Raw genomic sequence first — 19,125 nt, 5'->3', positions numbered from 1 at the left:
TCACCATTGCCAGATAAGCATGGTTCAAAGGCTCGGCCGAAATCGAGATCGAGTCATCATCGGAATAGATCTCTCCGTTTCGATATTGAAATTAAATGACTCTAAGACATATGGATCGCCGATAAATCGACCGTGTCACTGAGAACTCGACCGAGAAGTCTCGGATATAAATAGTCTCAGTCGAGTCGGATCGAGTCATCTCGAATCAAATTACAAATTTATATTTTACAGATTTTCTTTTACTAATTTTTTAAATTATTTTTATTTAGCATATTTTTTAATATTATTCATAATTTTTAGAATATTAAATGCTTCAAAATCTGCGTCTCATCAAGACTGTGACTGATATGCTGAGATCGATGTGGAACGGTTGGAGCCGTAACCGTGACTTTGAACCATGCAGGCAAGTCCAAGAAAAAAGACCACCATCTAGAATGAGTGGCTTATCTCATAAAACTTACTTAATACTATAAGGGCTCAAAAACGAATTTTGCAGTTTACTCAATGGCATGGAGTTACTAGCATATCACTACGCTCTCGTTTGATCTTAATTTTTCATCATTAAGGCAGGAAAACTAGACTGATGTTCGAATCAATCTCGCTGATTGTGATGATAATCAGGCAACTGATCTCGAGTTAGGACGTCTCCAGGTGGCCCCTGAGTAACCTCCAAGAATACTTCAAAAGCTAAAAGGAAAACTGTAACCTCCTAAAATTGAAGTCACCAGATTCCACCTTAAATATGAAGGCACTTGGGTTTAAACTTTAAGCAGTGGTCAGAAATGTGACAGCAGAAAGGAGTGGGAGTAGGACTGGAGTTAGAGCTTATTCCCATTATGTGCATGAAGTGCGAGCCTAATATTTTTCCCCCTAATCAAGTGAGCCCAATGCTCTTCGTGTAGGAGCTGAGAAACTATAGCTGCTTCAACAAGATATTGCAATGCGTCTGAAATTCAAGGCGTATTCTACAGTGGAAACAATTAGGACAGCTGTTCAATGAATCATCACTTCAAAAAGAACGCACAAGTCAAATAGCATGTGTTAGGCCTTAGAATATGCAAAAAGAATTTATCCCTTTTGCTTCCCATGTTCTGCATTACCGACTTTGTTTGACCGCTTTAGCGAGCAGGACTAAATTGGAGTAATCTGCAAGTCTAGGCCGTAATTTGATTGGCTAGAACTGGATCCTTTTCAGAGCTGAACAAAACAAGCAAGCTATAAGAGAGACAGACTGAAGTATCCGGCCGGCGAAGGGCCTACGTAGTTATTAAATTGAAGGAGAAAAATCTGATTCCAGTTGAGGACGAGGCAACTATTGCATAGTACAACAAAGTATATATCTGTTACTTTAAGCAAACAGCAGCCATTGTTGACTCTCCGTCCTGATAAATATTTAGTAATCCAACCCAGCATAAAGGATGAAAAGCCCAAAAAAAAAAAAAAAAAGATGATGTGAAGGGTGAACAAAGAGGATTCAATGATACTCACTAATAGTCGATTTTTAGTTCGACCAATCGACTTATCGTATTTCTAGATGTGGCGGTATGTGAAAATGATGACCGAGTACAAACGACTAGTTGACAATGCTATTCCATCTTCTTCAAAGATGAACAACAAGAAAAGGAGGAGTCATCTCTTGAGCTAGCCCATGGTTTTAGATGTGGCATAATCCATTGCTGAAAGTGGGTTCTCATGCATGCAGATGCAATCAAGTCATTAAATTGGCTCACCAAATATAGAAAAAACTAGAAATGAAAATGTAGCTACTAATACAACTAGAAAGTCTAGATGCCAACCCCTTCCACGGTTCCACCACCCCACGCACTTGCTGGAGTAACTTAAACTACTCCATAATTATAAACTTTTTTTGCAGTAATTGCGGTCATCTTGTCCTCTTCGTGATATAATTGTCATGGGAGTAGCTAAGTTACTTCAATGGATATGGATTCTGCACAACTTTCATGCAATTTTTTTAACCAAAAGGCAATAATAGGAACTTAGACTAATGAGGAAAACTAAAATCCAATCTACATAAAATGAGGAAGCAAGAAACCCCCTGTATAAATAGCGGGGTTGTTGCAAGTTACATGGTAAGTAGTGAGAAGAAACCTCGAAAGTGATCACTTAGTTTCAGTGTCCATGGCATGCTTAAACATGTTCAACAATGACCAACAAGGTCTCCACGCTGCAATGGGCCCAAGAATCTCCTTCTCTAATGACTTTGCCGACACCCAACAACCCACCAAGCACGATCACAGCTATAGAGAAGCACCAGTTTCCTCAGATTTCGAGTTTTCGGTGTCTGGTTACAACATGATTTCTGCGGATGAGGTCTTCTTCAAGGGCAAAATTGTACCCACCAAGACCACTCTCAGAGATGAACTCCTTGTGGAGGATGACGACATGGATGTGTCGTCACCGCGACTACACAAGGGTATGAGCCGATGGAAAGAGCGTTTAGGCCTCAAGAGATCTAGCATCCATCATCTACGTAGGAAATCTGCTGATAGGACTGTTTCTGATCAAGTCCTTGAAAGAATTGATGAGACGACCTCCACAACTTTGGCATTCCACGAGAATATGTTTGCTGCTAACCTCAAGGGTGAAAACTAGATGCGCTACTTGAGACCCAGACCCAGAAAATGATAAGTCTCTTCAAAATAATTCTGAATTGATTTTCTGGTCACAGGTGCTTGCTGGCAGATCTTGGATGGAATACTTTAAAGGAAGGTGGCAAAGGAATTATTCGCAGAGCTTGCTAAAGTTTCCTCTCTGTCGCTGACCCGTGTGGAGAAGAGAACTGGGATGGTCAAGAATTTTTGTTTCTGTCTGTCAACTTTTCCCGTAGGAATTACTACATGTGCAGCGTGCATAGATCCGCTCTTCCATTCTTCACGTTATTGTACAAATATCTTTGCTGTCAGGGTTTTTCAGTTTCATTTCATGTAGATTGTTCATGCCTCTGATTCGACAATGCTCTTCTGCTGGGCTTATTTCTTTGCTATAAAGATCAGATCACGTTTGTTATTGCTTGTAGTTGTACCAATAGGACGTGATTTTTATTCATTTCGCTTTAATGCCATGCATGCAAAAGCGCCAGACTGACCAGAAACCTCCCAACCCACATTTCAACAGTGAGTAAATTCATAATCCAGGTCGTTAGTTATGTACTAATACTATCTATCATCTTTGAATGACACTAACACTGCCCACCCGCATCCTCCTCTTCTTTTCAGCCAGATTTTTAAAATGGTTAGGAAATCAGAAACTCTGGTGGATATGAAATTCTATACACGAAGGCTATAGTAAAGAGAGAGAGCGAAATGTCCAGAGTTTTTAAGTGTGAAATTGGTTCCAAAAGAGCCTTGAGAGCACACCGATGTAAGGTTGGATTCAATCGTGAAGGCTAAAGAAAGAACCAAAATTGAAACAGCAATCATAGAATAGGCAGGCTGAGGACAGGTAAGAACTGGAAGATTTTTCTTTTAAGCAATCGACAATACAACAAAATAATTAAAATGCCTCGGAGGTTAGTGACACAGAATATTAGAAATCTTTCAGGCGAGAATTTGTAATGGCGTCCAAAGTTCACCCTGCCATTTCAACGAGCAGGATTTTCAAATTTTGTGACATGCCAGCCAAAAATCGGAAATTTCAAAATCCAGCGGCGAGGATTTACAATTATTACCAGATACTGCTCAAGACGACTTCAGAACCTGAGGAAGATTTTGCAGCATTTTGTTGTCAATGCTTTCATATGCAGCTTAATGGAGCGGGACAAAAATTCCTTACCAAACGGACGAGAAGAGTTGACAAGAAAAATTCCTTGCCAGTTCAGAAGATGCCGCCATTTCAATTGTGAAAGGCTAGAAAAGCACTACGCAACTTGCATGCGTCCCAAGTGACAGAGCAGCATGGACCAAGGTTTGCTACAGAATTGAAATGTTAATCCATTCCAGACACACAAGGCGGTAGAGTTCCAATTCCCCAACGAAGACCTTGCCAATAGTTTTGGGAGTACCTCCCTCCCTCTTATATTAGCGCATCCGATGCCAGTTAAGTGATGTCCCAGTTTAAGGTGCCAGCTATGAACTGGTCATAACAACTAAAAATATAACCTGCAATGGCAAGTCGACCTTGCCAATAGAAGTTCACAAGCACCAAATCACTTGCCAAGAGAGGGAAACAAAGCCGAATCTCCCTGCGGCTAATCCTCACATAATCCAGTTAATGACATTTTGTAATTCCGCAAGGGATTGTGCGGCAGGGGTGATCATCTCGTGAACGTCAGGCTCACGTGTGCACCCTTGATCATTAAATCATCCACCTGGTATATCTTCATAAAATTCAATTACACTGACAAAATGGATGAGAGAAAATGAAAATCCAATAAATTGCTTCAAAAAACTGATGAGCTATTTACAAGGAAAACTATGTCCTGTGAAACACTAGGTAAGTTTAACCAAATACAAAAAGGACTATGGTACAACAAACATCAATTACCAATGACCTCAATTGCAAGGCTTGGCTTGTTGGCAAAACTACTACAAATCACCTGGTATTTACATTTATTTACAGGTTCTGTCTTCTGACAGTAAAGAATTTCTGCAGTTTCACTATCTGTACACCTGCATATGGTAAAAAGGAAATCAGTTCCACGAGTCAACAGATACGATAACAGAGCAAAGAATAGAGAGTATAATGAAAACAGACATTATGAATAGTGAGATTAAGCATATTAAGGTCCCAAGTACATTCCCAGAAAGAGGTCCCAAGCGTATGCCATACATTTTTATTATTTTGTCTGTAAACATCATACACAACTATTAACAGACTTGTGGAAACTTATACATCATTCCTTTCTCTGTAAACATTTCTTCAAAGGAATAATGTACAATGACATCTTTGTTATTTCTGATATCCTAATCACATGTGATGTTTTCTCCAAAGCACATTTTAGCAATATTTCTCGTCTTCTGCTGTATGGTCTATTTGGTTCACGTCTATCACTCATTGACGTTAGACACACAGCATGAAATTTACTTCAAGAATAGGACACCTCAAACAGTGTGAATGTATCAATCACTAACAGATCATGTGTTTGTCTTATATACAGTGTATACCTATTACATGAATTCCCTTTGCTGAGATGAACCCAAGTATTTATCCAAAGACTCTTTCTTGTGCTCTGGATCAAGGCTGCAGGAGAACATATGAAAACGACATTAGTTCTAATAACTTAAAGGTACAGCTCATTACTAATTCTGGACGACAAACAGATTATGCGTTTTACAGCTGGGATCAGGTAGGGATTACCTGTTCCTCACACCAAGAAGAGCATAATGCACAGCTCGTGCAGCAGCAGAAGCTGGAGCTACCGCTGCCACAGGAGTAGCTTGAACAACAGCCGCCAAAGCAGAACCCACACCATCTCCCCGTTGATATTTTTTCAATGGAGTTCGTACTAAAGCAGAAGCAGATTTACCAAGGCCATCACTGATACTATGATAAGCCTAAAAAATTACAAACATCAGAATCCTAGATAGATTTATTTAGGAGAGTTATTATCACATATTGCTTCAAGAGGCAAAATAAATTTTAAATTCACTAAATGTCAACTGCAATGCACATCACAATTAGGTTAATTAATTGCAACAGAGTATACAACTCTAAGTATAAACATCCGCTTTATATCTTTAGCCTTTGAAGTACCCAAACCGTGGATTAATCAGGAAAAGAATGAGTAAATAAGGGATAAAACAAAGAGGAGGGAGCGATGGGTTGGGTAGTTTTTTTTTTTGAGGGGGGGGGGGGGGGGGTCTCACTATAAGAGAGCCTGAACATACAGTCTTTCAAGTGGTCTTACAGTCACGGGAAAAGTTACTTTCATGCTTATACCAATTTCAGTTATATCAAACAGAAACAGCCTTGCAGCATGGTCAACTTTAAGTGGATAATAAACTTGCCTCTAATGATAGAGAGCACGTTATAACTCACATTTGCAACGGGAGCTATCATTTCCTATCATCATTATCATTACTATATAAAAAGTATGATGAGTTTCAGCAATAGGAGTGTAAGCATAATTTGATCTTAGTTTTTGTTATGTCTAAATTAACCTCATGACTTTTATTGCATTTCAATCATGAAACTAATAAGAAAAATGAAAAGTTTCAATAGATTACATCTCAAAAATGTTGGTAATTAAAATTAAAAACTGCCCACTTACAATTATATTCACCAATCATTTTCTTCATCTCCAATTATTGTGTGTTAAAATTATCTCCAATTATTATATTCTTATACGTGATAATTAAGGCCTTGTTTGGCAAACAAGTTTTTTGCCAAGTTTGTCTGCTACAAGTTTTTTAACAACTTTAACTACAATAATATCAAAAAACTTCTCAAAAATTTTAAATTATATACTTCAAAATATCCAAACATTTACATACTTCAAAAAAATTTTCTACAACTTCTACAGTAAGCTACAGTAAAGTTTTAGATAAACACCCAAAAACTCGCCAAACGGGGCCTAAAGCTAACTATATTTTATACACATATTGGTTCAGAAGAAAATCACAATTAATAAGAAGACAAAAGGTTATAAACACTTAATAAGAAAACAAAAGGTTAAATTGATGATTAAATTCACTATATTATGACAAATTGACTAAGAAAACTTCAAAAAAAATTATCGATAATTATAAAAAACATAACAGAAAAGGTTTACAACTACTAAAATTGATAAAAACTTGTTGTATCCAAATCATAACGTTTTAGTATGTATTTTGCTCAAGTTTTGTTGTATACACAGGTTTGACAGAACATAGAAATCATAACGTTTTAGTATGTATTTTGCTCAGGTTTTGTTGTATACACAGGTTTGACAGAACATAGAATATTTCCTCTTCTTACTGTCACAATCCAAGTAAGATATGCAACAACTTAGTTTAGATATGATAATCTTTCATCTTTAGAGTTCAATAAACTTTTAATTGCTTTGTATATTAAAAACGTTTTCTATAACTAGCAACTGCTTAATTTTGTTTATTATATGGTTTCTTAGTCAATATTATACCAACAACTTAGTTTAAATATGATAATCTTCCATCTTCAGAGTTTTTATAACTGTAAAATGCACAATAAACTTTTAATTATTTTGTACACAATAAACATTTTGTACAATTACCAATTGCTTAATTTTGTTCATTATATAGTTTCTTAGTTTATATTATGCCAATAATCAAAGTTTTGTACAAAATTTAATATATTAAAAGTTTTATATTTTGAAAAAAATATATCCACGTGCTTACTAGTGTTTATAAAAATGGATACATCTTTCACCCCAAAATCATATCTCAAACAAACAAATAGGATACCTTAGTACAGTTCAAAATGGTTCCTAGATTCACCTGTTTGATTCCTTGCCGGGCATCCTCTGGTTGATTTGACCTAACAGAAGTATTCGCTCTGCTTTGCAAAGGACATGATATAGAGGGTGGAATGGTTGTAAGCATGTATTCTGCCTGGAGGAGGATGTCATGAGCTCCTGCTGCTAAATGTACTCCTAGACCAATTGCTTCAAGTGAAATACTCCGAAGAAATGCTATTGTACCTGGTACAAACACAAAGCTTACTGTTTATTTCCATCATCTAGTAAATAGCAGAAAAGGCAATGCAGAAAATGTCACAAGTGCAGTAGTCAGATAGCGGAGAGAAATTCCTAAAAACTAGCCTTAACAATACCAGAATCTAATTTTCCAGGGTAGCTATATTAGACCCCTGCATAACTGAAATGATTCCTGACCGATGCATAACCAAGTAAGCTCAAAATGCAGATAGTATTTTGCATAGGCCAGGGGGAAGTTGAGGCAAGGTAACTCAATCCAATGCATATATTACTCCATTTAAAAGGGAAGATTTAAATATATAAGATCTGTTTCCAGGTAACTATTTACCCCTCTGAACACCCTTGAGCAATCTCCTATCCTTCCTGTAGCCATTTACGGGCAAAGTCACCAGCTTTGTAGCACCAGAACCAACGGCAACCAGTGATCGAATAGGAGGTAGGCCTTTCAACAATTTATGAACCTACAAAAATATAATCATTACCATGGAAGCACAATGAGGCCACAAGTTGTATAAAAGCTTGTTCACTTTGAAGCTATGGCAGTAACCTGGTTTTGAGAGATGTCTTCTAACCACTCCCCAAGTACCATTTCACCCACAGAGCTCCAGCCATAGACTCCAACTGAATGAACATGCTTAAGTTGTAGCTCCACCCCCTGGCATTAGAAATCATTTGAAAGTTGAACACTCAGTTTTCAAGCCAAAATGGTTCCAAAAGAGAACTAAGATTCTCGCAAGTTAAGTGTTCCTACCAGGTAATAACCAAAGATGGAGAAATAGTAAATTGTTGAACAAGAGAATTACATTGACCATGGGCTATATAAATTATCCTCATTCAAAGAATACCAAAAAGGGCATACGAATGCTGTAATCAGCCTAAAAGAGCAATTAAGAGAAGGAAAAAATGTAGAACACAGACACTGGGAGAAGACAACTTGAATGGCGGTTACAAATGCATCTAATAAATACACCAATGGTTTATGAAATCTTTGCTTGACAGATGCACCATAACTCTGAATGCTGGTGCAAAGTGAAAAGTTGAGGATATAAGTACCAAATGTACCAAAGAATCCAATTGCATTCCACCAAATAGAACATGTAAAACACCAAAAGCTAAAGCTTAACTCTGATCGTCCATATGGTAATCCGTATTAGCAATCCCAGCAGATAAGGGAAAGAATTAGTGAAAAATGGTACTACCACGACAACATATCCCACTACTCATATAATCTACATTATTCTACTTTGTTGTTAGGAAGTTGACCCTTTGAAGCACTTTACCATAAAAATGACAACTTTTCAATTTGAGGTATTAAAATTACAATTGGAACCTAAACTATTCTGACAAAAGATCAAGTATTTACATGCCTAGATGGTCCTCTCTTAAAAGGCCAGTGGAAAAGCAAAATTTGCATATCAATGTGTCCGATCATGAGTAAGATTTGTTGAAACAAGGAATTTGAATGATGTGAAGTCAGTATGATGTGTAAAGAAAAATTTGCATGTCAGTGTGTCCAACCGTCAGTAAGATGTGTTGGAATAAGGAATTCGAATAATGGACTCTAGTTTCAACAAGTAAATGATGTAGCTAGTTATGCATCAAGAGTTTTCTCCACAGGCAGGTGAAGGACACTACAAATTCAAACTTTTTCCATCAGAAAACCTGAGATCTAAACACACACTAACATGAAATGCTGGCTGTTATTCAATTGCTATTTTTACTTAGGTGCGCCATTTAATTCAGTAATCACAGCAAGGAAAGGTAAAAGCAAGAAAGATGAAAACTTTACCTTCCAAGTTAATAGGTTCACCAGTTCCACGTACTTCCCACTCCTTAGTGCAGCTAAATCAAAGTGAGAAGGAACATAATCAACTCGTATAAGGACAGGCCAAATGTCAAATTTCTGCAGAGAAGGAAAAATTCAGTGAATGCCTGAAAAATGAACAAATCCAATTCTGAAAAATCACAAACGTTTACAGATGTTACCAAATACAAATCCATGATATGGAGAGTTTCAGTTCTTTCCTATAAAAACCAAATAGCTGAAGGACATATAATTACAGCAAAGTTTAGTGTTTTCCAGATTTCCTGCTTACCCCGTGAACATTTGAATGTTTATAATTTGCATTTAAGATCTAACATGCTAATCATTAACCAGAATGAAACAATTTATTATATCCTGAGAATAGAGCAATTTCAAAATACTCACCTGAAAAAAGGGAAGCAATGCCTCCTGAACAATTGTATGTCCACTGAGACTTGCAGCCTTGTGTGATCCCTTTCCTGCTTCAAGAATATCATGAGTGCCATTCTTGGATGAGTTAATAGATGTTCTTTGCCCACCAAAGAAGTTGATGAGAAAATCGAGCTGACTTTGATGAAGATGCAAACGCATTGGAAGAAAAGCAACACGCAACCTATAAGAGAAACATGCATTTATTAGGAAACAGTCTAAGATCAATCCACTCTCATATCCTCAACAATTCCTGTCCTTTTTCCCAGCGACATATTCAATACTTTAAATTTTGAGGTGAGGAGACCCTCACAACTCAAGTTTTCGCTGTGGGGTTGCTTATATTCAAAGACTGTACGCTGCATGAGCAAAAGGGAGAGGCAAATACAAACTTTAGAATTTTCACCCTAGTCCCTAGTTATCCTAAAAAAGATGGAAAAGCACAGAGCTGGATTAATGGTCATATATTAGATTAAAGAAAAAAATAGCACCACAGAAAGATTACGTTAAAGAAAAACACAAAACCTTCAAGCAGTTTCTAGCACATATGTGGATGGCGTAAATGATTATCTAATTTCCTCAATATATGTTTGCCATAAGCATAGATATAAAAGTGGTGTGATATATGAGTTACTATACTGCAACTCCATCAGGAACATACAGAAGCACAACATGAAAAGAGCACGTAATTATGTTACTGAGAAAAAACAAATGAACTAACTACTATTTCCTTCATATTAGAAAGATGAAGAAAAATAATTATAGAAAGAAATGCATATTAATGTCCCCCCAAAAGCAAACAAGGGTCTGCCAGATCCTAAATTCAGCTGAAACAAGTGAGTAATAATGCCTTTTTACGAAACAGTGAAGCAAAAAACTTCAGAGAAACAAAATGCATACCGATATTCCTCCAAAGGAGTTGAAGGGTCTGGTCTGACAGACTCTAAATCCATCTTAAGAGCTTTTGAAGAAGATTTTCTAGGATGATCTTTTGATTGATAATATCCAAGCACCTTCAAAAGAATAAAATAAGGAGTCAGACACTGGGCCGCATGATAAAACGGCAAACTTGAACCAGGTAAAAGTTAAATCACATCGAAGACTGACCAGTTTCCATGGTGCATTTTTGCTGTTATCATTCACGCGGAAATACTGAATGGCAAGAGACAGCAGAGATGCATGTAATCCACCATCAGGGAAAATATCATACTGGATCTGCATCCTTGACAGTGAGATCTCTAAACAAACTGTTGCATCCCGTCCAGAAGTAGAATGCTCCTGACTTTTCTGAAAATTACTCCAGTCAGAACCAGCATATAATCTCCAAACTATATTCATGTTCTTGAGAAGTATGCACCCCTTTATTCTGCCATGATCATCAAGTTCAGTGCAACCACTGGAAGACTCACTATTCTCTAGTTGCCCGGGATTAGCTTGATCATTGACCTCTGAAACATGGTTTTCTACAATTCTTAAAGAAGTGTTCCCATACCAACCATTGTTTCTGTATGGCAGTTCCCCGCTGCCTGTAATACCAGCTTTACAGTGAAGTTCGTTTGGTAACTGGGAAGTAAAGGAAACTCCTGACAGAGGGCGTAGATCTGACAAGAAATATTCTTCTATAAACTCTGGAACATTTTCATCTTGAAATGATGCCCCATTATTTTCCAGTCCAACAACTGGATTTGATTCAGAAAAGGAGAAACAACCAGCAAAATGTTCACCATTGCTGGCACTCAGTTCACTTGGTTCACCAAGAACATTATCATTGATTGACATATTAAACTCTCTATCATCATAATCTCTCTGGCCATCAGCATTTCCAACCAGCTGAAATGCATCTTCACAAATTTCATCCATCAGATTGCTTCTACATGAGCTACTATTTGCCCCTAAATTTTGCCCCTCAATATCTGATAGAGCAGCATCACCAAGGTGTGTCCCAATCTGAGCATCCTCAGTTGTCCCTTGAACATCATTCCACCTAGTCTGCAAGTGCACAAGTGTATCCTCCAAGTTAGGTGCGAACAGCTGCTGGAGTTGGGCTCCCAGACGAATCAAACCACATGCAGTGTCAGAACAGGTACCTACAACAATACGTAGATCTGATGATTCTACTTCCCACCTGGGGTCCCCTTTAGAATAAGTTTTCAAAAGAGCTTTAACATGTGCCACATGAGCAACTTTAACATAGCCAGCCCTGCTGAGATGCTCTACGCTGTAATTACTGCCAGAAGTTTTAGGTCCAGATACAGGACAAAGAAGCAGACCCAGATCTTGCAGCCTAATATTATATACACCAACAGAGGAATCAGATATGCTATTACTAGAAAGTGTGAAAGAAGATGCTGCTAATAAACAAGCAATATACTGATCATCAGCAGCTTTGCTGACCATGCCAGAAGAAGATTCAACATCTAAACCATCCGTGCTGGCACACGGATACATGTTTGGTTCATAATTCACACCAATATCTACCAGATTAAGAATAAAGGATGTTTGAAAAGGTGCACTGCTCTCAGAACCCCCCTCCTGCAGACTATTTTCACCCATTTGTTCAATTTCTCGACAGGGCACACTGAAAAAGGAAGATATTGCTTCCCACCAATCCACACGACCACCAATTGCAACAATAGTACCGCATCTCACGGCAATGGACATATAGCTATGAAGCTCATCTGGATTCCACAAGTGTACAATATCAGACCCAGCAAACCTTGGGGTTAAAACATTTGAACCTTCTCCATCACCACGGCCCATGGTTGAGTTGCTGCATGAGATGAGAAGCAGCTCTTCATGAGGAACTCCAGTAACAAAACCAGACAAACTGCCTTCCCCGTGCGACATCCAAACAAATTTAGCACCCCTCACTCGACCAATATTTGAAACAGAAAGCAACTCAAATTTCTGAATTTTGAGTCTAAAACCATGCCAAGAACCAGGAAGCTCACTCTGGGTTGAACTTTTAGTATCTACTTTTTCTTCCATACAGACAGCAATTCCAACTGAATCACAATCAACCAAGATAGATGTCTGAGATATACTAGATTCTTCCTTCAGTGTATCAGAGGCCATACATGACAAACAATTAACCAGCTGATGCAGCAGGCATATTAGGCTATCGTAGTGAGCCTTACCAAGATTGACCATAACAGGAGACAGCAGCACGTGTATGAAAAATCCAGAGCTCAAAACCATCTCCTGTTTAGCACGATTGTCAGATTCTTCCATGTCCTTGGCAGTAGTTACAGAAGCAAACTCATAATCTTTTCCCGTAAATCTCTGTCTGTTTTTCAAGTTCCCTGAAGTAGCCAGAAGCTTAGCTCTCCTAGTTATCCATGGACCAGTCGTACCATCCTGCCAGAACATACTAATGGCGGATAATTGGCTAGTTTCATTGGCAATGGACATAATCATGTGAGCAGACAACTTCCACTTCAACACATTGGATAGCTCAATTCCACCATTCTCACCAGGATCAGAGGTAATCAGGTAGACAGCAAGATCCTTCCAACTCAATTGCAAGGATTTAGAATTCTCTAGCAAGCCTCCTTTACTCAAACTAGTGCCAGATGCAGGCTCAGAGGCCTTGGGATTTTTGTCCCCAAACTTTTGGGGATAAGAGAAATCAAGAGCTAGAAACTGATTGAAGGAATAGTAACCTGCCATGAGTATTATCCTTGCATTTGAAAGGCATATATTACCCCTTAGACTTTCATCTGATGGAATAGACGAGACACAACCATGGGAATTCTTTTCTTCATTCTCCTGAGAATATAATTCTCTCTCACTAAAAATCGTCTTAGATGCAAAATTATTCCTTCCATGACTCATTTTACAAGCTCCAACTTCTTTTAGAAGATCTGACACCTTATCAACCAGACCAAAGTTTGCCCATAAAACACATGGTGGCAAACTTAATGTAAAAGAGACTGGCCCCAAAACAAAATTAGCAGATGTACCAGTATTGACAGTGACTTGGCACCGGCTGATGCCCGAAGTTTTAAATAAAGCCACCTTCACAACATTATCCATGTCAATGCACTCACAACTGGTAATACAGCTACAAGCATTCGATGCAACCATACTAGGTTGAACATCCACATCAAAACCTCTCCTACTAACCATTCCAGCATATTCACCTGATGAGCTAAGGGGAATTAGAGCATCTTGAACAGCATCTTGCATTGCTTGAATTAAATCAGTCAGACCGCTCGCTGTTACACTTTCATTTTGCGACTTAGGATCTATTTTGTCATTCTCAGAAGAAAAATGATCATCCAGTTCTATATGCTGGACTGTTGCCTCAAAATTCATCTCTTCAGGACATACCTGTTGAGCTTATCAAATTCCGACTGTTAATATAAAGTAATGAAAGGAAGACATAAAATGTTTGTAAAAACTAAAGCTCAACAAGAAAATTTTTCCTTCTGGTTGCGGGTTGGCGACTGTAAAATTACCTGCAAGACAAGTAGCAGGTCTAGGAACTTCATATCCAGATAATGAACATACTGAGCAGCCTTGGCTTGATTTTCCCTCTCGTAACAGGAATATTCAGGCTTTTTGTCAAAGAAGGAAAAAAGGATAGATATTCTTGCAACAGTCACCTTGAGATTAGTTTCGACATGCTGCTGTACTGCACAAGGGCATAAAAGACTATCAATAACTGATAAACAACGTCTCTCTTGCAAGCATATCTTGATAGCAACAAAACTAATTGGTAGTACCAGCAGAACTATTGCAAAATTCACAACATTTTACAAATTGGAACAAGTATGCCATATTCCATAGTTCCCCGTTCCACCCATGCTAACTGGTAACAAAAAATATCATAAAAATTAACTATACCACACCACAGTCATTTCAAATAAATCCCTACCCCAACTCCCTTGTGGAGAGAAAACCCCACCAAATAATGAAAAGAAGAAGAAAATGACAAGCATGCAAGCATGCTGCTAAAAAATATTACGAAAAAATTGCTATAGGGCAACCAGATGTTGCACACCTCAATGATATGGCATAAGAAACATAAGTATTTGTTGTGTGAGAATATCAACCCAATTTGCATAGAAAAGGGGCAGATGAGTAGTACAACTGTGAAATGCATTAGCCTCCAACTACAAAGTTGTGCTCAGATCTGTGGTGGGCCATTATTCTATTATGGCATTTCTTACACATACTATGCGCGCAGAGTCAATCACATACCAGGTGGAATAGACGAAGATCCGGAAGCAAGATTGGATACGGCAGTTATAGCACTGCAAACAGAACAGGTCCAGTTCCACATCCCACTTTGGCCCAAAGCTGATTGTGAACTTCTCAACTCATCAAAACATTCAAAAAACTGGTACACACTGCAAACAACAAATCACATAATTCATAAAGCATAGCAAGGGGAATGGAGAACCAAAATGGAACAGGCAAACAACCATGTCTGAGGACTGAGGTCCAAACATCTGTTTCAAGCTGATTCTTTTCTGAATAGTGAAAGCTCTAATAGTTTGCTCGAAAAAGAATGTCTGAGAATATGAGCATCAGATCTAATGCATCATATCCAAAATGGAATGATAATTCAGCTAACTGATTAGGCACCTTTTGTTGGAGACATAGAGTTCAGTTAAATTTTGATCATCTTTTTGTTTAAATTTCTACATATCCTGTACAACAATTCTGCATTCACTTAGTCGGTTCCACAAGTAGATTTTCTGGGTTTGTTTAGCATTAGCCTGTAGAAAATAATTCTAACACAACTAAACTTAGGCATGTTTGATGCAAGAGCTGAAAGTATACATCTTGAGCACATTTAAGATGAGCAAAACAGAACCAACATGATACCGACCTCTCCCCAAAATCAGGTTCGTCTTTCTGGGTTCTACCTACCCAATCTGATATAAGATGAGATTCTGATAATAGGGCTTCCAGTCGGCATTCTTCCTCAAGCAAAGAGCTGCAGTTAACCAAAGAATTATCATTTTCTTCTAGCACCTTATCTGCATTAAGTGAACGAACATCTGGCATTGAAGACGTATAATTTAATGCAGCATTATCACAAACAGTATCTGTTGCTTTGCAAAGCATCTCACTCCCACTTGTCGAACCCATGTCTTTAAACATGTCCCACAAACATATAAACCATGCAACAGTACTTGGCTGAAATCTTAATTCCAGAGGTTCAATGTAAGCATCTACATCCACCTTGCGTATGTCTAAGGAACCATTCTTCCAAGGTATACTCAATTTTAGGTGCCCAGAAAAACCACCGTTTTGTCCAGTAATAATTGGAGTCATAGCAGTTGATTGGCAGCGGTCTGAAAACCATTCTCCAAAATTGATTCCTGAAGCACATGCACATGTACTCTGGTGTTCCACATCATCTATTTGTAGCAATTCAAGAACTGCTCCTTGAAATTTAAAGAAATTGGTCAGTCGACTTAAACCAAGAAAATTATCTTTGGCTTCTTCCATCAAATGAGGATCTGGATCTTCAGATATACATGTTCCACATTCTGCTTCAGAAATTCGAAGTACCAAACTTCTACTAAATCTTTTATTCGTTTCCTCCACTATACAGGGATCAAATGCCACAATCAATCTTTTTATTTTCACATGAAAGCTACTAAGCAACCATTTTACCATCTTGGCAATGGTTTTAACTCCTTCGTGAACATATACTGAGGTAAGCGTAACACCACCACCTGATCCTGAGTCATTCTCCAGCTTTCTCGAGTCATGATTGGCAGGATGATTGTTGTTTTGACCAAAATTGCGAGTTTCCGAACCATCATGCAAAACACTTGCTCCACCAGGAGCAATGATGAGCTCAAGTTCATCAACCTCAATTCGACAGCCATCGCCACTCCAAGGTAATGTTAATAACAGAGAACCGATTGAACCTTCTTTCACCATAACTGCTGCAGCAGCACCAAACTGAAAGAACAAGAAGCACATGATGATCAAAATATTCTTTTAATTCCCTTTCTAGTCTGATTTTTTTTCGTTATGAACAAGAAAGTCACGAGTTGGAGAAGGGAACAGATTAAACTATGGAAAGTACAACCAATTCAATGCCATCAACTCAAAAGTTGTATAAGTGGAAAACTTAAACAGGAAAAGATTGCTTTACAGCCAATCATGGAGCGATTAAAATTGGTAACATCTATAACAAAAAGCATTTCCCTTTTTCTTTCCCTTTGGTTTTCAGTTTTTTTTGGGGGAGAGGGGGGGGTGGGGTAGGAGATGTCACGTCACCATTTTGAAGGATAATCACCGCATAGTCACTTCCACTCTCAACTGCAACTTTCTTTTTTACCTCGTCTCTACTGCTGCTTTATTGTTATTCAGTTTGTTGGCACTCAACTAAACCCCGGGAGAGCAAAATATGATAGTTATAACTCCGGTTTTATATCCTACTGCTTAGTGAAACTTTTCAACATTCAAAAACTAATATCCGTAGCCAAAATTCTACCAGTACGCAAGCAATTAAATAAGCCCTACCCATTTTATCCACAAAATCAACAAGCTTTAACTTTTAAAACAAATAGAATAGCCATCCATATAGCTAAAAAGGATAATTGAAAAAAAAAAAAGCTGGAATTTTTACAAGAGTGACTAGAAAAGCCACAGCAGGCAGAAATAATGAACATAGAACTGCTTAGGTACCTTGTGATTGAGATAATCAACGTTAAGAGCAAGATCAGTGAGCTTAACAGTGCCGGCGGAGAGCTGAACATCGAGCTGCTTAAGATCAACGTCACCAAGTATGATTTTCCCCAACTTCTTCTTCAACAAAAACTTGCATAATCTCTTTATCGCCCACCGCGAGAACATCGCCTCCGCCGACTTGGCGATGTTCCACGAAAACATCTTCTTCCCCTCTTAATTCTAAAAAATTAGGCTCAATTTTGCTTGAATTTTTAGTTTTTCTTTTTATTTTTCCCGCTTAATTGACTAGCAGGAGGTATTTACAGCAAGGGAAAAAAAATTTCTTATTTTACATAAATTCTGATGGAGGCTCATCACCCACCTCCATCCATTAGAGGTTCAAAATCTCAAGGGGCAAAAAAAAAAAAACACAAAAAGAAGAAGAAGAAAAAGTAAGGAGGGAGAGACTGGGGAGGTTAAAAATCAGTAATGAAGAAGGATGTGATAAATTTGTTTGGGCTGGGGTCGGAGGAGGAAGAGTCGTGTTCGGGTACAAGTGATTTCGTATGCTTTCTGTGTTTGTGTGTCCTGCTGGGGAATGGAATTGCATTGGATTAAGCACCAGTACTCAATATTGGAATCCTTCTGGGATTTATGTGTTTCTTTTGTTTTAAACGATTAAATAGGAGTAATTTAATATAGCTTGGCGGCTAAGCTATTATATGTTGTACTCTTAGCCTGAGGATTTGTACCATGGGAGACTAGTTAGGCGTTCGATCGGGCTCAAGCGATTATTATTACGTATTAATGATATATCGGGTTTGTTCTAAATTAATTATTTTATCTTGATTGTAAATAATCGGTTTCTGTGGTGTGTTTTCAATTGTCTTATATATTCTGATTACACATTTTCTTAATGATAAAAAAAATTAACATCTATAATCACCCCCTAAAGAATAACATGTACTGTTTTCTTGAAATCTCAGAAAAACAGTTCTATGCTTTTTATTAAGGTTTGGTCTGGCGGGCAATATATTAATATATAGGGATAATTTCAGAAACATCCCCTAAGGTTTTTGATAATTTCACCGAGCTCCCCTAAAGTTTAAAAAATTATATATGCCTCCCTGATTTGATAGTTTTAGTAACAAAACCTTAAAATAATAATATTGATTTGGTCAAAATTTTAAATGAATACCCAAAAATACCCTTGTGTAATGAGTTTTAATTTATTTTCCTATAAAATTATAAGATTATCTAATGTAGGCCCTGTTTAATAAGTGAGTTTTTTTATATTTGTCTAAAAAATTACTATAGTTTACTGTAGAAATTTTTAAAAAATTTTTTGAAGTGTGTAAATTGTTGAATATTTTGAAATGTATACTTTAAAAACTTTAAGAAGTTATTTGAGCTTACTGTAGTTAAAGTTTTTAAAAAACTTGTAACAGACAAATTTGACAAAAAAACTCAAGTGCCAAACAGGGGCCGTAATTATGAAGAAAAGGTGCTTAATTTTCATGTCCATACATACTATTTGATAAACAACTATAATAATAATTTTTTCACTATAATAGGATATTTTTTATGGTATTTTATTATAGATTTAGATTTATAAGATAGA

At 37.5% G+C, this 19,125-nt stretch overlaps 2 protein-coding genes and 1 long non-coding RNA gene across 3 annotated transcripts; 1 reads left to right on the top strand and 2 right to left on the bottom strand.

Annotated features, from left to right (window-relative positions):
* Positions 1–1,975: 1,975 nt before the first annotated feature.
* LOC113728911 (uncharacterized) lies at positions 1,976–3,032 on the top strand. Its single transcript, XM_027253263.2, has 2 exons — positions 1,976–2,602; positions 2,690–3,032. The coding sequence occupies exons 1-2, from the start codon at positions 2,140–2,142 to the stop codon at positions 2,722–2,724; spliced, it is 498 nt and encodes a 165-aa protein (XP_027109064.1). The 5' UTR covers positions 1,976–2,139; the 3' UTR covers positions 2,725–3,032.
* Positions 3,033–3,546: 514 nt separating this feature from the next.
* Positions 3,547–3,898, bottom strand: LOC140036774 (uncharacterized). The gene is made up of 2 exons (XR_011840313.1): positions 3,793–3,898; positions 3,547–3,716 (listed from the first exon to the last, which is right to left on the bottom strand). It is a non-coding gene; the product is annotated as an uncharacterized lncRNA (long non-coding RNA).
* Positions 3,899–4,369: 471 nt separating this feature from the next.
* Positions 4,370–18,094, bottom strand: LOC113731415 (autophagy-related protein 2). Its single transcript, XM_027256677.2, has 14 exons — positions 17,523–18,094; positions 15,703–16,790; positions 15,069–15,217; positions 14,324–14,499; positions 10,971–14,195; positions 10,764–10,876; positions 9,840–10,047; positions 9,420–9,533; positions 8,178–8,285; positions 7,959–8,091; positions 7,413–7,615; positions 5,317–5,513; positions 5,124–5,199; positions 4,370–4,628 (listed from the first exon to the last, which is right to left on the bottom strand). The coding sequence occupies exons 1-13, from the start codon at positions 17,724–17,726 to the stop codon at positions 5,127–5,129; spliced, it is 5,991 nt and encodes a 1,996-aa protein (XP_027112478.1). The 5' UTR covers positions 17,727–18,094; the 3' UTR covers positions 4,370–4,628; positions 5,124–5,126.
* Positions 18,095–19,125: the final 1,031 nt, after the last annotated feature.

The sequence above is a fragment of the Coffea arabica genome, chromosome 2e (assembly GCF_036785885.1).
Source record: "Coffea arabica cultivar ET-39 chromosome 2e, Coffea Arabica ET-39 HiFi, whole genome shotgun sequence".
NCBI classification, from domain to species: domain Eukaryota; kingdom Viridiplantae; phylum Streptophyta; class Magnoliopsida; order Gentianales; family Rubiaceae; genus Coffea; species Coffea arabica.
The sequence above is the reverse complement of the archived record's forward strand: the minus strand, read 5'-3'. Positions and strand labels throughout refer to the sequence as shown.